At 46.6% G+C, this 19,786-nt stretch overlaps 1 protein-coding gene across 1 annotated transcript in view; it reads right to left on the bottom strand.

The window, feature by feature from the left end:
• The window catches only part of PRKAR2A (protein kinase cAMP-dependent type II regulatory subunit alpha), a 716,041-nt gene that overhangs the window by 90,698 nt on the left and 605,557 nt on the right, over positions 1-19,786 (bottom strand). Inside the window, exon 9 of the mRNA XM_069206211.1 lies at positions 8,395-8,460. Coding sequence (XP_069062312.1) covers positions 8,395-8,460 — 66 coding nt within the window. The remainder of the gene's footprint in view (positions 1-8,394; positions 8,461-19,786) is intronic.

Below are 19,786 nucleotides of genomic sequence, written 5' to 3'. Positions count from 1 at the left end.
TGTGCGTGTGAATGTGCGCTTGGTTTTTCATGGCATTTACATGGCGATACTCGAATCAGCAAGACGCACGATTCTTTGCTTGTGTGCAACTCTTGATATTCATTGTGCGCTACCATTTTATGGCATTTACAAGGTAGCATTCGAATTGGCAAGACGCGCAATTAATTTCTTGTGCTTAATTCATATTATTCATTGTGTGCTACCATTTCTTGGCAGTTACATGGTGGCATTCGAATCGGCAAGACGAGCGATTCATTTCTTATGCTTTAACCCTTGATATTCATTGTGCGCTACCATTCCTTGGCAGTTACATGGTGGCATTCGAATCGGCAAGACGTGCGATTCATTTCTCGTGCTTTAACCCTTGATATTCATTGTGCGCTACCATTTCTTGGCAGTTACATGGTGGCATTCGAATCGGCAAGACGCACAATTCGTTTCTCGTGCTTTAACCCTTGATATTTATTGTGCGCTACCATTTCTGGGAAGTTACATGGTGGCATTCGAATCGGCAAGACGCACAATTCGTTTCTCGTGCTTTAACCCTTGATATTCATTGTGCGCTACCATTTCTGGGAAGTTACATGGCGGCATTCGAATCGGCAAGACGCGCAATTCATTTCTTGTGTGTAATTCATGATATTCATTGTACGCTACCATTTCCTCACATTCATATGGTGACATTCGAATTGGCAAGACGCGCAAGTCCTTTTCTGTGTTTAAAATCACGGTGTTCATTATGCGCTACCACTTTAAGGCATTTACTTGGTGGCTTTCGAGTTGGCAAGATGCGTGATTTATTACTCGAGTCTAATTTATGTTATTCATGGTGCACAATCATTCCATGGTATTTGCAACCTTTGTAAAAAATCTGCAATGTGCGCAATTCATGTTCCAGCAATTTTGAGAAAACAAAAAAGCTAGAGTTCTATATGTAATGTTGTGTGTACATAATACGTTTCTCAAACACGATTCATATGATGGTTTAGAAATCATTCAAATTATTTCCTGATCCTCATGCAAAAGATAATACTTGAATTTGAAAGTTGCATTTAACCTTTCTTGATTCCCTCACAGGTATCCAGTCATCTTGAAGCCTAGTTATTTAAGTCTATCCTTAGGTTGTCCATATTTTCAGAATGACAATGCTTAGAGTCATAGCCTAGTATTGATTAATATGATATCATCTTGATATTGTGTGTTTTAACCTTTTTGCTTCCTACAGGTCTCCATCCCAGCTGTTCCCTTCCTAATCCCCTTTTCCTCACTTGGACTCTCTTAGACTCTGTGACAATTCTAATCAAAGTATTGGAGTTGTCTGGTGGTGGAAGTGTTGGGAACGTGCACAGACCCAGAGGATCTGGTGACCCTGACACCAGCGACCCCTCCCACTCTTCTCCCATGCCTGAATATGGATAATAAGGATCAGGCAATGATCTGGCACCCGTGGACGCCATCAGAAGCTGCGTCATACAATGCTGTTCAGGTGCCAGATCATCTGGGATAAGAATGGGGCTGTTGCCACCGGCGGCATCAGCGTCAGGAGCAGCGTCGTTGGGGAAGGTTGCATGGATACGACCAGCGCCGGTCCGGATCCACATCCGGATCAATGAGACTCTGCTGGTGCCGAAGCCACTGGCATTGATCCGGTAGGAGTCTCTTCCGACCCTGAGGGGCCCGAAGGCGCACCAGAGGGGTCGGCCCGCTCAAATATGCGGCACATGGCCTCGTAAAACTCTCCAATTTGAATGGGTGGCGACCGGGTTCCCAATGCCAGGAATGCAAATGTTCCCTACTCGTCTTGTCGGCCGAGGCGAAGTCGAAGTCCTCTTGGACTACTTATTCTTGTGCCTCTTTTCCAAGTGTCTCTAGGACCTCGAATGGGAAGACGACGACGACTTAGGCCTTTGAGATCGGTCCTGCGACCTCCTCAGAGATGGGACTGAGACCTTCTCGAAGTCACACGCGCCGGTGTTCCTGACTGCCAGGACATAAGCAGCTTCAGGGACCGCTCTCTCAAAACCTTTGGCGCCATGGCTTGGCAGTCCGAGCACGACTTGGAGTCATGGTCGCGCTTGAGGCATCAAAGGCAGATGAGATGGGGGAGGATCAGTGAACCGACATGGCGCAGTGACAGGTTCAATATGGTTTGAACCAAGCCTTCTTTGAAGACATCCTCGACACACCAAAAAATCTTGACAAAATGTAAGAAAAGGCCTGTCAAAAAGTGACAGGGGGGGAAGCTCTCTCCGGATCTGTGCTAACTGGTGCAAAAAGAAAATAACTGATGCCTGTGCGCCTGGGTGGCAACTATATAGGTGGCTGCGACGTCACATCTGGCACCAACGACGCCCAGTGGAGCCTAATGGAGCCACACAACAGTGTGCGTAAGTGTTTTGCTCAGCAAAAGTTTCCGAATCCAGCCTGATGCCTGGGAAAATCAAAGATAAAGAATCTTCAGCTAGAAGTCTCACAGACATAGGGCGATACTGGTTATATTGTGGCCCTGACGTCACTTCCAGGGTGGAGCAGGGCAGGCCGGCTCAGACACGGAGCTGCTTGATCCCACCTACTGGTGCATGAGGAAATTGCTGAGAAAAATCTCTGGATCAAGTCTGGCACCTGGGGTATTCAAAAGGTGAGGAATCTGGAGTTAGAAGCATCTGTCAGAAATCCCTATTACTGAGTCACAACCACCTTTTAGGTGGATGTGCACGTGATCAGGCAAAATGTCATCACTTACTATATATGACAGACAATGGCTGAAGTGGGCTGATCTAATGCCCCATAATGTGGTGGGTGGAAGCAAAATGTGAAAGACAGTTGGAAAAACCAATGAATAAAGAAGGCATAGTAAAAATCTATCAATGTATGTATATATAGATTTTTTTTTATTGAACATTTTTTTGATTACATAAGGCTAACAACTACCTAAAGCTGTCACTACACTGGACTTAAAACAGGTTAATTAACATTCAGTATACTACAACAGAAGGATTGCAACACTGACCACATACCAATGCACTGAGCCGACTTGCATGAATAATTTGAGAATATCCATGTGTCAGCTGCACTGAGAAATGGGAAGACCTGAAGCTTATCAGTTTGCAGTTATCTCCATTCAGAGTTCACTCCAGGGGGACACTTGTATAATTTGGCCTTCATAATAGAAACAGCTTGCTGGCACTGTATAAGAGTCCCCATACATAGGTAGAGGGTACACGCAGGGGTGTGGAATTTATTAAAATATCTACTTGTCCAGGGGACAGGTTGCTTCTCAAATCTACTTGTCCTGTAAAAAGATCTACTTGTCCCTTTGGTGCCATGTAGTGTGGCGACAAATTATGGCAGCAATCTCATTATGTAAGAGCTTTGATAATAGCCTCTCTGATTATGCCAGGGCTACTACCATAGTAGGGCTTGCAGCTTCAATCCCTGCTGTAGCAATTTCCTTATTTTGCCACCTTTCTGCAGATCTGCATACTGGGGCTGGAGGAAGCAGTAAGCAATAGTTCCAGGGCTGGAATGCCTTTGAGTCTGCAAACCTACTAACCTGCATGTTTTAAAGATTTTCACCAGCTTCTCTCTAATATTTTCCCATAATAAGAAAGGTTGGACATTTACTCCTGACAATGGCAGAATTAGAACTTCTTCCAGGGTTGGGAAGAAAGTGGCTGGAGGGAAAATGAACTTGCAAATGCTCAATAGATTTTCACATGAGCAAATCTACACATCGTATTTACCCATGCTAAAATACAGTTCACAAATATTTTATAGGGGTACGACATACCATGGGTGCACTTTTGTGACTTTCTTTAAGAATTTGGGGCCACATGTAGGTAGGTTCAGATTTGCGACCCGCAAATTGCGAGTCAGAGCGACCCGCAAATTGCGAGTCAGAGCGACTCGCAATTTGCGAGTCGCAAATCCAAATGTAGGATGGTGTCCCTGACACCATCTGTGATTCACAAGGGCTATGCAAATGCCCACCTCATGAATAATCATGAGGTGGGTCGCAATTTGCGACCCCCTTGCGAATGGCGGCCCTCACAGGGATGGTGGCCTGCTGGAGACAGCAGACCACCATGTCTGTGACTGCTTTTCAATAAAGCATTTTCTTTTTTTTTTTGGTAATGCAGCCCGTTTTCCTTAAAGGAAAACGAGATGCATTACAAAAACGAAAAATGAAACATTTTCATTTCATTTTTTCAGAGCAGGCAGTGGTCCACTGCCTGCTCTGAAAAAATGTTTACAGTGACATTCACAATGGTTTTGCGAAAGTGTTAGCACCCATTTGAAATGGGTGCAAACTGCGATTGGTTTGCGCCCGCGTTCACGGTCACAAAACAATCCTACATTGCACTGCGAGTCGCAATTAGGAAGGGAACACCCCTTCCTAATTGCGAGTCGCAAACCCGTTTTGTGATTCAGTAACCAGGTTACCGAATCGCAAAACTGGGTTTGTGCATCGCAATGTGCTTTTTGCACGTCGCAAACAGCTAAAGTCGCAGTTTGCGACATGCAAAAAGCTACCTACATGTGGGTCTTGGTCCCTAATTAGGTCTAGTGTTAACAAAGACATTTTGTTTTTATTAAACTTCTATTTCTCTCTCTTTCGGCTGGCTTTACTGTGAGTGATCGCATTCTGCTCTTCCACACGGAGCATATTGGCACACAAAGTAGTTTTGTTCAGTGTCAGGAACTACAGTGGCAATCAGTGACGTAATGAAACTGGAGGGTGCCCCTTTGCAAAGAACATGGAGGAGCCCCCTCTCCAGACTCACTCAGGGCAGGTGCTGTGCTGAAGGGGCCCCCTGGAGGGTGGCTGCGGGCCTTTGTTATGCCACTGGTGGCAACGTGTGCTTTTAGAGTTCAAAAACTTTTTTTTTTTTTTTTTGCCAGTGTTCGTTACAATGTTGAGGGCCTGGTAGCTCCCACAACAATAAAGTGTTACAAAAGCCATGTCAAAACAAGACACGCATTGATGAAACTAAAAGACTTATAAAAATATGTCAGATCAGTTGGCTTTGTCAGTGTTTGTTTATTTTCATGCTTCCCATAATCGTGTTGAAAATGGTTACACTGATTTTCCATTAGAAATATTTTTGGGAAATACTAGCATGCATCAACACATTTTACTAAATGACACTTCATTTGCATCTAATCAGAGAGCATTCTGGGAGCATTATACTTAGCCTCATAGCCTAAACTTTTCAAAAATGTGTATACACGTTTGTTTTTTTTTGTACTGGAACCAACGTCAGTAGTGAAGTGTGACCTTAAAACATTTATTTACAGCACTTACCCTAATAAAGAAGGCTTTCAAATAATGAACCATAAATACAAGTTAGAACAGCATTGTCTTTTGGAAACACATTAGTTTCACTCTCTGTAAACAGGCAGCCAAAGGGTTTGTGCTGCAGAGGGTTGGGCCTACTTGTCCCAAGGACAAAGTAAACATAAAAACTTGTTGCCCTTGACCCCAAACAGGATGTCCCGGGCGTCGGGCGATAGGAATTCCACATCCCTGACAAGGGATGGCTGGCTACAAACTACCAGAGATGGAGATCTGTGGTGCCCTGTGTGCTATGGGACAGGCTATTGGCTGCAGATTTTTTTTTCATCCACAGCACCATAATGGCTACACTGAAAACTGGGAAGTTTGGTATCAAACTTCTCAGCACAATAAATGCACACCGATGCCAGTGTGGAATTTATTGTAAAATGCACCCAGAGAGCATCTTAGAGATGCCCCCTGATTATCAATCCTACTTCTAGTGTTAGGGTGACCAGTTTCTGCCAGCCTGCCACAACCCGACGAGTTGCTGGCCACATGGGGAGAGTGCCTTTGTCACTTTGTGGCCAGGAACAAAGCCTGTACTAGGTGGAGGTGCTTCTCACCTCCACCTGCAGGAACTGTAACACCTGGCGGTGAGCCTCAAAGGCTCATCCCTTTTGTTACAGCACCACAGAGCATTCCAGCTAGTGGAGATGCCCGCCCCTCCGGCCACTGACCCCACTGTTGACAGCAAGGCTGGAGGAGGTAATGAGAAAAACAAGGAGGAGTCACCCACCAGTCAGGACAGCCCCTAAGGTGTCCTGAGCCGAGGTGACCCCTGCCTTTAGAAATCCTCCATCTTAAGTTTGGAGGACTCCCCCAATAGGATTAGGGATATGCCCCCCTCCCCTCAGGGAGGAGGCACAAAGAAGGTGTAGCCACCCTCCAGGACAGTAGTCATTGGCTACTGCCCTCCCAGACCTAAACACACCCCTAAATTTAGTATTAAGGGGCACCCAAGAACCCAGGAAATCAGATTCCTGCAACCTGAAACAAGAAGAAGGACTGCTGACCGGCAAGCCCTGCAGAGACGACGGAAGACGACAACTGCTTTGGCCCCAGCCCTACCAGCCTGTCTCCTGACTCGAAAAACTGCAACAGCGACGCATCCAACAGGGACCAGCGATCTCTGAAGCCTCAGAGGACTGCCCTGTACCTAAGAACCAAGAAACTCCTGTGAGCAGAGGCTCTGCTTAACAACCAGCAACAATATTGCAACTTTTCTGCAACTTTCAAAGACTTCACGTTTCCTGCTGGAAGTGTGAGACTTCACCCTCTGCACCAGACGCCCCCGGCTCGAGCTCCAGAGAACCAACACCACAGGGAGGACTCCCCGTCGACTGCGACCCCGTGAGTAGGCCGAGAGGACCCCACTAGGGCCCCACAGCGACGCATGCAGAGAGAATTCAGAGGCTCCCCCTGACTGCGACTGCCTGTAACAAGGGACCCGACGCCTGGACCAAGCACTGCACCCACAGCCCCCAGGACCCGAACCTCAGTGCAGGAGTGACCCCCAGGCGATCCTCTGCCTAGCCCAGTTGGTGGCTGGCCCGAGAAGCCCCCCTGTGCCCTGCCTGCACCGCTAGAGTGACCCCCGGGTCCCTCAATTGAATCCAATACAAAACCTGACACCTGCTTTGCACACTGCACCCGGCCACCCCTGTGCCGCTGAGGGTGTGTTTTGGGTGCCTATTTGTGTCCCCCCCAGTGCTCTACAAAACCCCCCTGGTCTGTCCTCCGAAGACGCGGGTACTTACCTGCTGGCAGACTGGAACTGGAGTACCTCTGTTCTCCATAGGCACCTATGTGTTTTGGGCACCTCTTTGACCTCTGCAACTGACCGGCCCTGAGCTGCTGGTGTGGTAACTTTGGGGTTGCCCTGAACCTCCAACAGTGGGCTGCCTATGCCCAGGAACTGAGACTTGTAAGTGTCTTACTTACCTGACAAACTAACCATTACTTACCTCCCCCAGAAACTGTTGATTTTTGCATTGTGTCCACTTTTAAAATAGCTTATTGCCATTTTAACAAAAACTGTATATGTTCTTGCTCTAATTCAAAGTTCCTAACTTACCTGTGTGGAGTACCTTGCATTTTATGTATTTACTTCAAATCTTGAACTTGTGGTTCTAAAAATAAATTAAGAAAAGTTATTTTTCTATATAAAAACTATTGGCCTGGAGTTAAGTCTTTGAGTGTGTGTTCCTCATTTGTTGCCTGTGTGTGTACAACAAATGCTTAACACTACCCTCTGATAAGCCTACTGCTCGACCACACTACCACAAAACAGAGCATTACAATTATGTAATTTTGCCATTATCTTACCTCTAAGGGGAACCCTTGGACTCTGTGCACACTATCTCTTACTTTGAAATAGTATATACAGAGCCAACTTCCTACAAGTGATAAACGTGCAACTAAGGTATATGCTTGCATTTTTCAGATGCAGGAGGAAGGAAAAAATGTCTTATTATTGAACCACATCTCTATCACTAATATCATCATTAAATTTAAAGACACAAATAGTCAGCAGCCATGTGAAGGATTCTGGACCACTTGTAAAAAACAGAAAAATAAAAACTTTGAAAAAAGCAAAAGCAATGCCTATGTAAAGGAGCCATTTGGTTTGCATTTACCTGTTTTAACAAAAATACATGCCAAAGGAATGCATTTGAAAAGTGTCTAAAATACAAATTGCAGCTTTGTCATTCTAAAATCTTTTATTTTTCACTTTTTAAAAGAGAGAACATGTAAAGAAAATGCTCACATAGGCATGCAGCTACACATGCACTCTCTTAGCCGACAGTTAGGTAGGCTCTACAGCCAACCCCACATGTATATGCAAGTTCAATAAAACGCTTACCACCTGTAATAAAAAAAGTAGATTTAAAATTGCAATAAGAAATTAAAGCATATTTACAGTATAGAGATTAAGCATGTTCATACAACGTTTGAAAAATACAACTTTATTATTAGCTCCTTTGAAAAACTGCCAAACCTTAGGAAAAGCAGGAAAACTCAAAGCAACAGAGACTTAACCAAGTTAAAATACATACCTTACTCTTAATCATGATTTTTACTTCCCCCGATTCTACAATAAAAAAACAGTCCGCTTTGTCACCCTGCAAGGTACAAAAACACAAATTAGTATTTCTCGACTCAATTGAAGAAAATGATAATCAACTAATCATGCAATTACCATTATAAAACAATTCAAATGTCTGCATAAATTACTTGTACTCTCCAGCAATGTTGTTTCTCATAGGATATATACAAATCATTACATCATCCGTTCCCAGTGGCAGTTTTTCCTGGAGTCCTTCGGCGGTCATAGGTTATTACTTTGTATCCTTTGGGGGTAGGAATGTTTACTTCCTTGTGGTACTTTTCGGAATATTGATTGAAGTCATAAACGTTAGAGTAATTCCCAGCTGTGTTTGGGGACCTCGTTGTAACACTTCAACAAGATGCCTTACAGGTGTCCATAAGTTATCAGAAACAGTGAAAAATCGAACGATAATGCCCGGTAGGCACCTTCTGAAAGCTATCATGTGCAGGGCCTTCTGGATTTGTCTTAAAACATCAGAAAAAAGAACCACTTCCAGGACTGAACTGCAGCACTTATGGTAACAATTGCTGTGCGATGTATAGGGAATGAGAAAAAACATATGGCACGCTTACATTGAAGAAAAAAAAGTTACTTGCCTGTACACTGTGGTTCTCCAGTATTGACCTGTTGTATAGAGTCACATGCTTGAATAATTCAGGTCGTCAAAGTGGGAGTCCCACTGTAATTATAATTAGTAGCATAGCAAAGCCTCATTCATTAAAACCCAAACCAGTGAGATCGTATACCTACCAACAGCATTATTGGTGGAACCAAACTTCAACCTATCAGATGGCAGCTTCTGCATCATTACTCTCCTTCAAAGCCACCACATCTCAGATTTCAGAGTACAAGTAATGAATAAGTTACTTTCCTTCGGTAATGCATTATCTGGTAGAGAGAATATATAGCCACAGATTCCTTACCTTTTAATTTCCCAGGCGTCAGACTGGACCCAGAAGATTTTTGAGTGCGCAGTACCCCCGCAAGCAGATCGGCTCTGCGTGGCATTGTTGGACGTGGTGTTGCGATTACCTAAATAGGCGCTAATGAGGTGCGTTGACTTCAGTTACTTTTCACAACTTTCCACATTAGGAGGGCAGAGCCATGAACTGCACTGACTTTTGTGTATCCAAACTAGGGCCCTGAAAGGGAGTATCCCTAGCACTAGAGATCTGTCCACAGAGCAGGGAGGATGGGTGGGTGGGTCGGTAAGGAATCTGCGGCTAGATATTGTCTCTACCAGATAATGCGTTACAGCAGGTAAGTAACTTGTTCATCTGACAGAGACATCTAGAATCAGGTACCACTCTAGTCACACAGCACTCGCAATACATGAAAGAAAACAGTGTTACAAAAATAAAGGTACTTTATTTTAGTGACACAATACCAAAATGTACTACAGATGCAACCCTCCAATAGGAGGTTAGTAACACACTAGATATATACACTGGTAATCAGCAGTAGGCAAAGAAAGTGATAGAAAACAGTGCAAATGCAGAAAGACAATAGTGACCCTAGGGGGAGCCCAAACCATATACAAAAAAAATTGAATTCGAACACAGGACCCTCACCTAGGTAAGTAGAATGTGTAGAGGGCAGCTAGGGTACTAGGAAACCAAAAGGTAAGTACCACCGTGCCCCCTAGCGAGCAGGAGAAAATGAGCAAATTACTTGATTTTCCCAAAATCACCCAAAAGTAGGAAAATGAAGAAAATGCAACACCCATACAAGACTGCAAGAAACCAGTGGTGGAGGAAGAGAAGGGGACCAAGTCCAGAAGTCACAGAAGAGACCAGGAGGAGTAGGAGCTATTACCCCACCCAGCTGTAGATGCAGGAGATGGTCGACGGTAGGATGAAGACGGTCAGGAATGCAGGTCTGGAGCAGGTGAAGAGTTCCTGGATGGATGATTGCAGTTCGTCAGTGGTGTGGAAAATCCACCAACAAGCCTTGGCAAAGGCAGAAGTTGCAGTGAAGCAAAAGTGGAGCTGCCGGGGACCAGCAAGGTCCAGCAGGACTCAACCCACAGGGGAAGCCCTAGGGGGACCCTCGGCAAGGCAGAGTCTCCAAAGAAGAGGAGGCAGTCCCCACAGGAGACCCACTGGACAAGGAACCAGGAGTCACAGAGGAGCTCAAGCAGCATTACTGGGGAAGGGTCCCACGCCACAGGAGAAGCACACAGAGGGCTGGAAGGAGTGCCGGGGCTACACGGAGCCTGAAGATCCCTTGGAGGAGATGCATACAAGCCTTGGTAGCTGCAGAGACGCAGTGCACGGGGGTACTGTTCTGCGTGGGAAGGCAAGGGCTTACCTCCACCAAAGTATGGCCTTTGTACTGCTAATGCTTGTATTTCTGTAATTCTCCTAGCCAAAGTAAGGGCTATACACAGAGCTGTCTTCCATGAAAGGTATTTGATTTCTGCTTTCTGTACAGGCTCGAAAGGTACTCGCATTAACTGAGCCAGGACTGTGTTTAGCTGCTATGTTATCAGTGGTTTCTTTATCAGAGGGAAAATTCTGACCACTCCATGTAGAAATTATTTTATTGTATCTGACCACAGAGACTTGATTCCAGGCCCTTCTGAATCTCAATGTTGCAAAGACGTACTCTGCAATAAGTCTGAGTAGCTTCGCTGAGCAGGTAGGGTAGTATAGTTATTCAAAGAATGCCAATTGCAAAACCTTGACTATTTTGCCTTAAATTATTTATTTGTAGACTCAGCTCTCGCTTCGGCTAGTATGTTTCTGCATTGTTGAGATATTTTACTGGTGGAAATCGTCACATTCAGGAGCTAGGGAGCTAAACTGAGTGATTCTGGATTTGGGTGAACCAACTTACCACTCTTCACTGGAAGCAGTCCTAGGCCTGCCTTGATTTGAAATAGTTGCTGTTCTGAGATGGGAATAAGTTCCATGTACCAAAATTGTCTTGGCCACACCAGAAATATTAGAATAATTTGACACAGTTCTCTCTTCAACTTGTTGAGGATTCGTGATATCAGAGGAATTAGTGAAAAGGTGAAAATTAGTGAAAAGGTGTATGCAAAGATTCCTGTCCATGCAATCTGAAAGGTGTTTCCCCAAGATCCCTTGTGGAAAAACCTGCTTGCATAGTATTGGCATTTACCACCGGGAGGAGTAGCGAACAGATCCAAGGTTGGTCTTCCCCACTTGCTGAATAGCTTATTTGTTTGGGTTAGTTCTCATTTGTGGCATTCTTTTGACGATCTGCTTCCCGTTGGTTATTAATACCATGCACGGTGTCTACCTTCAAGAAAATATTGTGACGCAAGTACCAGTTAGAGATATCTTGTGCTTCCCTGGATAGCAACTTCAATCTTGTTCCTCTTTGCTTAAGAGGAACAGTGTGGTTGTGTTGGTTGTTCGCACCATCACTGTAGATCCTTTTATTTTTGGAAGGAAGGCATGGGGCCCGAGGCCATAGCCTTTCATTCCAAGTAGTTTATATGCTTTTTCTCTTCCTAACTCGTCAATTTGCCTCTTACTTCAAGGTCCTGGAGATGCACTCCCCAACCTTCCTTAGACATGTTCATTGCGATCACAGTTTGGTGGATTAGTGAGAAACTTTAAGCTCTTGGTGATGTTGCCTTTTTTATCTACCATTTTAATGCTGCTATCAATGCCTGTGTTATTTTCATAACATCATTGAAAAGGACCTGTTTCATGTTTCCACTGTCTATTTGTTCCTGCAGTGGACTCATAGACAGTTGGGGATAAATGGAATGCAAGATGAGATTATTCCCAGGAACGATTTGTACTGTCTGATAGAAGTAGATTTGTTCAGTTTGAGACCCAAGTTTTTGAATGCTGGTGGGAGGTGGGGAGAGTTTTGAGAGCCTAGGGCAAGATGGCCGCACCCAAGTGCTGCTCTGTCGGCCGTTTGCTTCTCGCCGCCAATTCTGCGGTCATCTGGAAAATATCTCTCTCCTGCAAATGGGAGCCTAGGTGTGAAGGAAGGTACCAGCGGGTTAAAGGTCCTGAAACTGGAGCCTGTGGACGCGCTGCAGGCATGATCTGGCCTGCGAGATACAAAGATTGAGAGGCCTGAGGAAAAGAAGATGGCGGCCATGTGATATGCCGCGATGCAGGCCGCCCAACTAATGAGACACCAACACTCCTGAAGCGTACTTGCCGTGGAGGCTCACTGCTTCGAGGGGCGCAGCTTGTGACCTGCAATGCTGCTGGGGACTGTGCAAGATGCCAGCAGAGATCCAGGCAGGCTGCGGTGCTAGGGTGCCACCTCAGAGTTACTGGCGGGGGAGGTGCATCCGAGTGGGAAACGGCAGGCGATGACAGCACCCCACTGAACATTTGGCTGCTGCAGACACCTCTACCCTGCCGATATGACAGGGCCTGTGAGAGCTCAGAAGGCAGCTAGCCTGACTTAACACTCATACTGGACTGCACAAGTTGGAAAGTCTGCTAGGAGTGATGTGACAGCGCTGAACATTGTATGGGACTGGGAGAAGGTGGAGAGCCCAGGCACCCCTTCTCGAGTGGTGGTAAATGGCTGTGCAGGCCAAATGGAACTGGCTGGACGATTTGTGCTTGAAACAACCTCTGCCTCACTGCGGAGGCGGTAGAAGATATCGTGCCCTGGGGCCGAAGCAATTCCCTGCGGGGAGATGCTGTTAATGTAGGAAGAATAGGAACACATCATATACATCACATACATACAACCATAAGTTCCCAAACCCCAATACAAACATTTTAGGCTAGGGATAGTTGTAAACCAATGTAAGTAGTGAAAGGCTTAATACATGACATCCTAAAAAGACAGACTGTGGGTTCAATAGAAAAGGCAGGTCATATTTAGGACAAACAAACACTTATTACTTAGGAAACTTATACACATGCTGCATTGTTAAGTTAGCTCTGCTGAAACACACAAGAGGCCCAAGACACATTAGAATGATAGTTTTTCTTTAGAGCTGCACCAACTGTCGCTTTCAAAATCTTCACTTAGCACGTACAGGGTGAACAAAAGGGTGTATCCTGCCTTAGCACAAGGGTCCTAAAAACCACAAGTCATTCATATCTTGGTGAGGAGAACTGTGTAAGGGTCAGATAAGCATTTGCACAAGGCAGGGCTACCGTGAGCACCATGTAACATATAATCACTTGTTGTGCAGAAAGATAGAGATGTTGAATGACGTCAGTTACTTACCCACCCAATAATCGTGCATGTGCTCTTTTCAAGAGGTACCTATCCCCTATTATCTTATCTGTACTGCTTTTTATTGCTTACGTCAATGCTGAACTTGTGACTGTAGTTTTTTGTGGATTTTACAGTATAAATACCACTGCTTGTGAACTAGAACTTTGAACTTCAGTCATGGCCTTTATGTTGAGACTGCCTGTCGTTCCCAGTTAAAAATCGATTAAACTTATATTACTTTGTCAAATTGATCTGTCTTATTTTATTAACAGATTTCCTTCTAACACTGTTGAAAACCGGCCACCAAGGTGAGATGACCTTTGTGGGAGTTGTAGATTGGGGCACAGTCACATCAGCGAACGCACGCAGGTGCCCTGCGTTGCCAGTGCATGCCTTGCTCTCACTTCCTATCATGCCTGCTGCACAGGGCGCGCTGGTGACGCTGCTCACTTTGGCAAAACTTGATGCTGGTGAGGTGCGCACTGGAGCACTTGTGGGAACACCAACCCCGGGTGCTACAACACATCTTAATTCACTGCGCACCCAGCTGAGAATATGTCTAGTGTGGGGTGATTGCCGGCGCTGTGGCGTTTACTGAACCAGGTGCTTCGTGGTGTGATCCCTCAGACAATGCAAGGGTCAGAGCACCACCGTTGCTGTTTACACTGCTGTGCTATGCTTACTAGTCACATGGGGAAAACAGACAGAAGTCAAACTCTGTTCACGTTTGAGGCGAAACAAGCTACCAAGACCCAACAGGATGTAACCTCAGACCCGGAGCTAGGTACGCCGACCCACAGTGCAATTGCGCTTGAGACTACCCTTCTAGCAATGTGGCAATGGCTGCAGTCTATTAATGGTAAGACTGATTCATTGAACCTGTGCATGAATCACTTAACTACCAAATTGGATAAGCAGACGTCGCTCAACGGGGCAGCGCATATCTGCAACAGAAGATGACACGCAATCCATGAATACTAAGGTGGTCATTAGGACCCTGGCGGGAAGACCGCCAGGGTAAAGTGGCAGTAGCACTGCCAACAGGCTGGCGGTGCATACCGGCACATTATGACCGTGGCGGGTTTGCTGCTGGCAACCTGCCACACCACCACTCATATCGCCACGGCGGTATGAACTGCTGGGTAGGAGATTGTCATCTCTGAACCGGCAGCCCCCAGAGTGCCGCCAGCAGTATTGTGACCCAGCCTACCACCATGTTTTCCGCAGCGGTAGCCCAGCAACGAAAGTCATGGTGGTAGGGCTACCAGTAACAGGGAATTCCTTCCCTGTTGCTGGTAGGCGGGTCCCTCACCCCCAACCTAGCAAGCATCTGACCCCCCCAACCCCACTTCCATACACAAGCCCCCCCCACCCTATACACTAACCCCCACTCCATACACTAAACCCGACCCCCAATCCATACACTAACCCCTCCACCCCCAATCCATACACTAACCCCCCCACCCCTCATATGCGTACACACCCGCAGACATGCACACACACAAAACACCCATTCATGCACCTGCACACAACTGCCCCTACCCCCACAACTATACACGCATTTACTCATACATCCCAACAAGCATTCATACATGCATCAATACAGACATCCAAACACACACTCAGGCATGCACAAACAACCCCCCCCCCCCCACCCTGTTGGCCGATCACCTTACCTGGTGGTTGTCCGGGAGGGAACAGGGTCCATGGCGCTTTCTCCGCCGCCAGCGCCCTGTCACCACAACACCGCCACACCTATTACTAAGTCGTTTTAGGTGTAGCGGTGTGGTATTGACGTGGCGGTGCCAGCGGAGCAACCTCCACTGCACCGCCAACTGCCAGTATGGCTGCTGGCAGCTCTCCACCTAATTTATGGAGGAGAGCCGCTAGAAGTCATAATACTGTGGTCTGTAGACCGCCATCACTGGCGGCCTTGTGGCTGGCGGAACTTCGACCGCCAAAATCATAATGACCACCTAAGTGTTTAAATATGTAGAAAGGGCTGGTGGTCATACAAGCTAAAAATGAGGGCTTAGAGATGTGTTCCTGCTGTGATAACTTACACATTACTGGTATTCCAGAGTCAACAAACACAGGTAAAATGGAACACAACGTGGAAAAGATGCTCACTGAAGTCTTCGGCCCTGACAATTTGTCGCACTTGCTGGGGGATGAAAGAGCACACAGATACCTCATGATGAGGCCATGATGTAGTCAAGCTACTAAACTATAAGGACTGTGATACAGTGCTTTGACTGGTACGCGAGAAGAAATGCATTACAGCTGCCTGCGAATAGACCACTGAGGGGCTACAAAAATCTTTACGACACCCAAGGCGGCGATAGAGTTCCTATAAAAAAAATATATATATTTCCCCAAAACGTCGCAAGCAATCAGACACCGAGCGAGGCAGTGAGAGCAATTGAGACATCAGAGACGGGTGGCAGCTGCTTGTAATCCAGAGCTATAGATCCTCTTGAACCTTTACAGTTGACTGTTAGGGAGGTGACCAGGACACAGAGTCAGCTTCACGGTCAGTAGAACCAGGACAGCAAAGTGGTTGTTGAATACAGTGAATAGGGACTCTGCCTGGCCACGCAGAACATTTTTGAGGTGCTGCTTGTGAGACCAAACACTGACTTGGTCCCTGACTGGAGATCCAATAATTCTTCTTTAAGATGCTTACCTCACGGTCCACTTTGGCTTCTTCAGAGATGCGTCTACCGGCTACCTCTGGCCATATGAAGTCTCACTGGGACTCTAACTGCCCCTACGGGGATACCCCATATGTTCTACACTTGGTTGCACCAGCAGATGCTGGGTAATGTAGTTTTCTGTTTGCAGTTATGCATTTTCTGTTTATAGGCTGTGGGGATACCTCTGGCATGATTGGGATGCTGAAGTGGGTGGAAGGAGGGGTTACTGCTCGTTTTCTTTTTGCCAACACAGTACTACTGCTGACTGTCCCTACTGAGAACCCATGTATTTCTTGGAACGCCACAGAGTGATTATCATTCATAGCATGATGCCATGGGCCAGCTCCCAGAACATATATCACTAATAGCCTTGAATGTGCAGGGGCTTAACAACCCCGGCAAAACATGTCAGGTACTCGCCTACTTAGACAAGACATGCAAATTGGACTCCTGCAGGAGACACAGTTAACACGTCGCACAGTTAACGCGTCACACAGAGAATGCTGTGGGTACCCGGTAGGCAGTGGTGCAATTAGCCTCTTCTTACTTTTCATACTCTAGAGGAGTACTGATTTTAATTTAAAAAAGGTGTGCCCTTCACTGTCACCTACTCTGAGACAGATGATCAAGGCCAATATGGTATAGTACAGGGCATTCTATGTGGCACCTTAGTGGCCCTAGTGAACTCTCCATACAACCCTAGAACCCATTCCATTCAACCGTCCGCAATCATATGGGGTGGGGATCTTAATACATATTTAGATACAATGCTAAATCAATCAGCGAAGGTGGACTGGCATGGTAAGCAATCCGCCAAAATGCTATGTGAGGGCATGCAAGAGTATGGGATTACAGACCTGTGGAGACAGTGGAATCCCACTGGGTGGGAGGGTACATGGCTCGTGGTCCGCCAGGATTATTCGCTGGCAACTCCGGGAGGAGAGTGATAAGACTGTGGAGGTGCAGCACCTATCTAGAACGCTGTCAGATCATGCACCAATAATGCTAGTAATCTCAATCCCTATGCATATCACTACACAATATACATGGAAATTTCATGCAACCGCGTTACTGGACCAGGTGTCCCGGGAGGGTCTGAGCTCAGCTATTACGGAGTTCTTTTTTTTTTTTTAAAGTGGGGTCTGTGGAGGGGGCCAACGCACGTTGGGAGGCATTTAAAGTTACGATCAGGAGGGTTTGCTTAGGCATACAGGTGGGCTTCTTGCGGGACATAATGCAGTTGAACAAGATACATACTGAGGGGCTTGGAGCGCAATTATGAGACTACGCTCGCTGCCATTAAGGAACAAACTACAATGACACCGCGGCACAGGAATTACACCCCCTCTCTCATTGCCATGTGGCAAGGGCGTGACCTACCAGGAGGCAAACTGATCAACAAGTTGAAGACAACCTGGGCATATGACATAAGGGCTCTCGCACTGTAACAAGACTGCTGGATTTGGGGCGGCAGCACCTCTGCATTTTAGGTGACTGAGTCACTCCCACACCAGTTGGCACCTGTCAGCCCCACCCTCCCAGCTCAATAGCAGAACCTCACCAAAACCCAACCAGTAAGGTGATTCGAGGCAGCCTTGCATAGAACTCTGAAAACTCCTCAGAGAAAATCGCAGTGAAACAATCTTTGCCTTTTTCTCTACACATACAAGTCTCTTACACACACATAGGCAAGAAAAGAGATGCAGGACCGTTTTCAAATACATTTATTGAAAAGACTTCAATTTATGATAAAATACATGAGCTGTAACGATTAGGATAATGAGGAACAACAAAATTAGGATTGTGAAAATGAGAGCTGTAAATATGAAATGAACAACCGCAACATATTGTCATGACATGAAGATACAACTCCTACCTACAAGCCTAATCTCTAGCCCCTGAGCGAGAGCATGGTGATGTAAGCCAAATCTGTCCGTACAGTGTTCATGAGAAGCACACCCTATCCCCATTACCCAGGCTACCGGTCTCCAGATCGTGGAGACACAAAGGCTGAGGTTGGCCTCACTAATCTCAGGAGATGGCTCTCCAAGCCCCATAATAGTTGTATAGAGACCCTGCTGGGCTTGACTGTAAGGCTGATTTGTTGGAATACAAAACTTCCTTAAGATGGACATTCCAGGACAAGGAACATCAAAGTCTTTGCTGCCTTTAAAATGCGACCAGGCCTTTCTAAGTGGTGATGGAGGTCGACCCCCAGTTCCAGACCACTCTTTTGGCGGCAGGACAGGTGGGAAAATTAAGTAAATAAGCAGGAGTGCCCACTTCATGCCAGTCCCATCCCTAGGGTGGACGAGCTGACGTGGACACTACTTTTGAAATTCCTCCATCTTCCATGGAAGGAATTAGGCCAACAGGGTTAAGGCTAAGTCACTTCCAAAAAGAAGTAGTCATAGGAAGGGGGTAGTCACCCTAAAGATGAATAGCCCATGGGCTACCACCTGGCACTCCCAGTAATGCCCCTAAATTCAGTATTTAGGTGGCACCCCTGAACCCTAGAATCAGATTCCTGCAACCTAAGAAGAACCAGAACCATCACTAGCAAAGAAGACTGAAGACACCAACTGACTTGGCCTCAGCCCTACCGGCCGATCTGCAGCCTTCAAAGGAACCTGAACCAGAAGACGACTGTCCTGCAGCCCAGCGATCTCCAAAGCCTTGGAAAGACTGCTTGCCTTCGAAAAAGACCAAGAACTCCTGTGGACAGCAGACCTGTCCAGAAGAAACCATCTGGTCCAAGTCCAAGTGGCCTAAAGTCCACCGTAGGCTGACCCCTGCTGGACTCCCCAGCAACACCTGCAGCTTAAATCAGAGGGCTCCCCCGACTTGCCTGGTGACCTGATTCAGATGCCTAAAGACACCCTTGCACCCGCAGCCCCTGCGCCTTGGGGAGCTGAAACGCCAATGTCCCTGCGGCCCCTGGCATCTCAACTTACCTGGGCAGCTGTGGACTGACCTCTCCCGCCCTCCTGCCCAAAGCTTGCGGCCCGTTTCTGGAAGTCATCTCCTCCATTGAATAACAATGGGTGCCCAACACTGTGTTGGCACTCTGCACCAGACCCCTGTGCTACTGAGGGTGTAAGTTTGGTGCTGCCTTGTGGCCCCCATTGTACTTACTTCACATCCAGGAGATCAACCCCTGAATTTGCTTTACTCGCCTGTAAGCAGCGCTGCAGTGAATACCCTCGTCTCCACTGGAATGCATTGGATGCCTGATGCTGTATTGGCACTCTGCACCCCGGCGCTTCTGTGCCGCTGAGTGTGTAAGTTTGGTGATGACTTGTGCCCCCCTTAGCCCTCAGAGACCAACCTCTGCCACCGCTGGTACTTACCTGTGAGCAGCGCGCCAACTGCAAGCCTCTGTTGACTCTCATTGGGAACGACTCCAACTTTGACCGCTCCACCAGCCGCTGCTGTGGGTGCACCTTTGTTACCAACCTAAACCGT

This window comes from Pleurodeles waltl, chromosome 9, assembly GCF_031143425.1.
Source record: "Pleurodeles waltl isolate 20211129_DDA chromosome 9, aPleWal1.hap1.20221129, whole genome shotgun sequence".
NCBI classification, from domain to species: Eukaryota; Metazoa; Chordata; class Amphibia; order Caudata; family Salamandridae; genus Pleurodeles; species Pleurodeles waltl.
The sequence above is the reverse complement of the archived record's forward strand: the minus strand, read 5'-3'. Positions and strand labels throughout refer to the sequence as shown.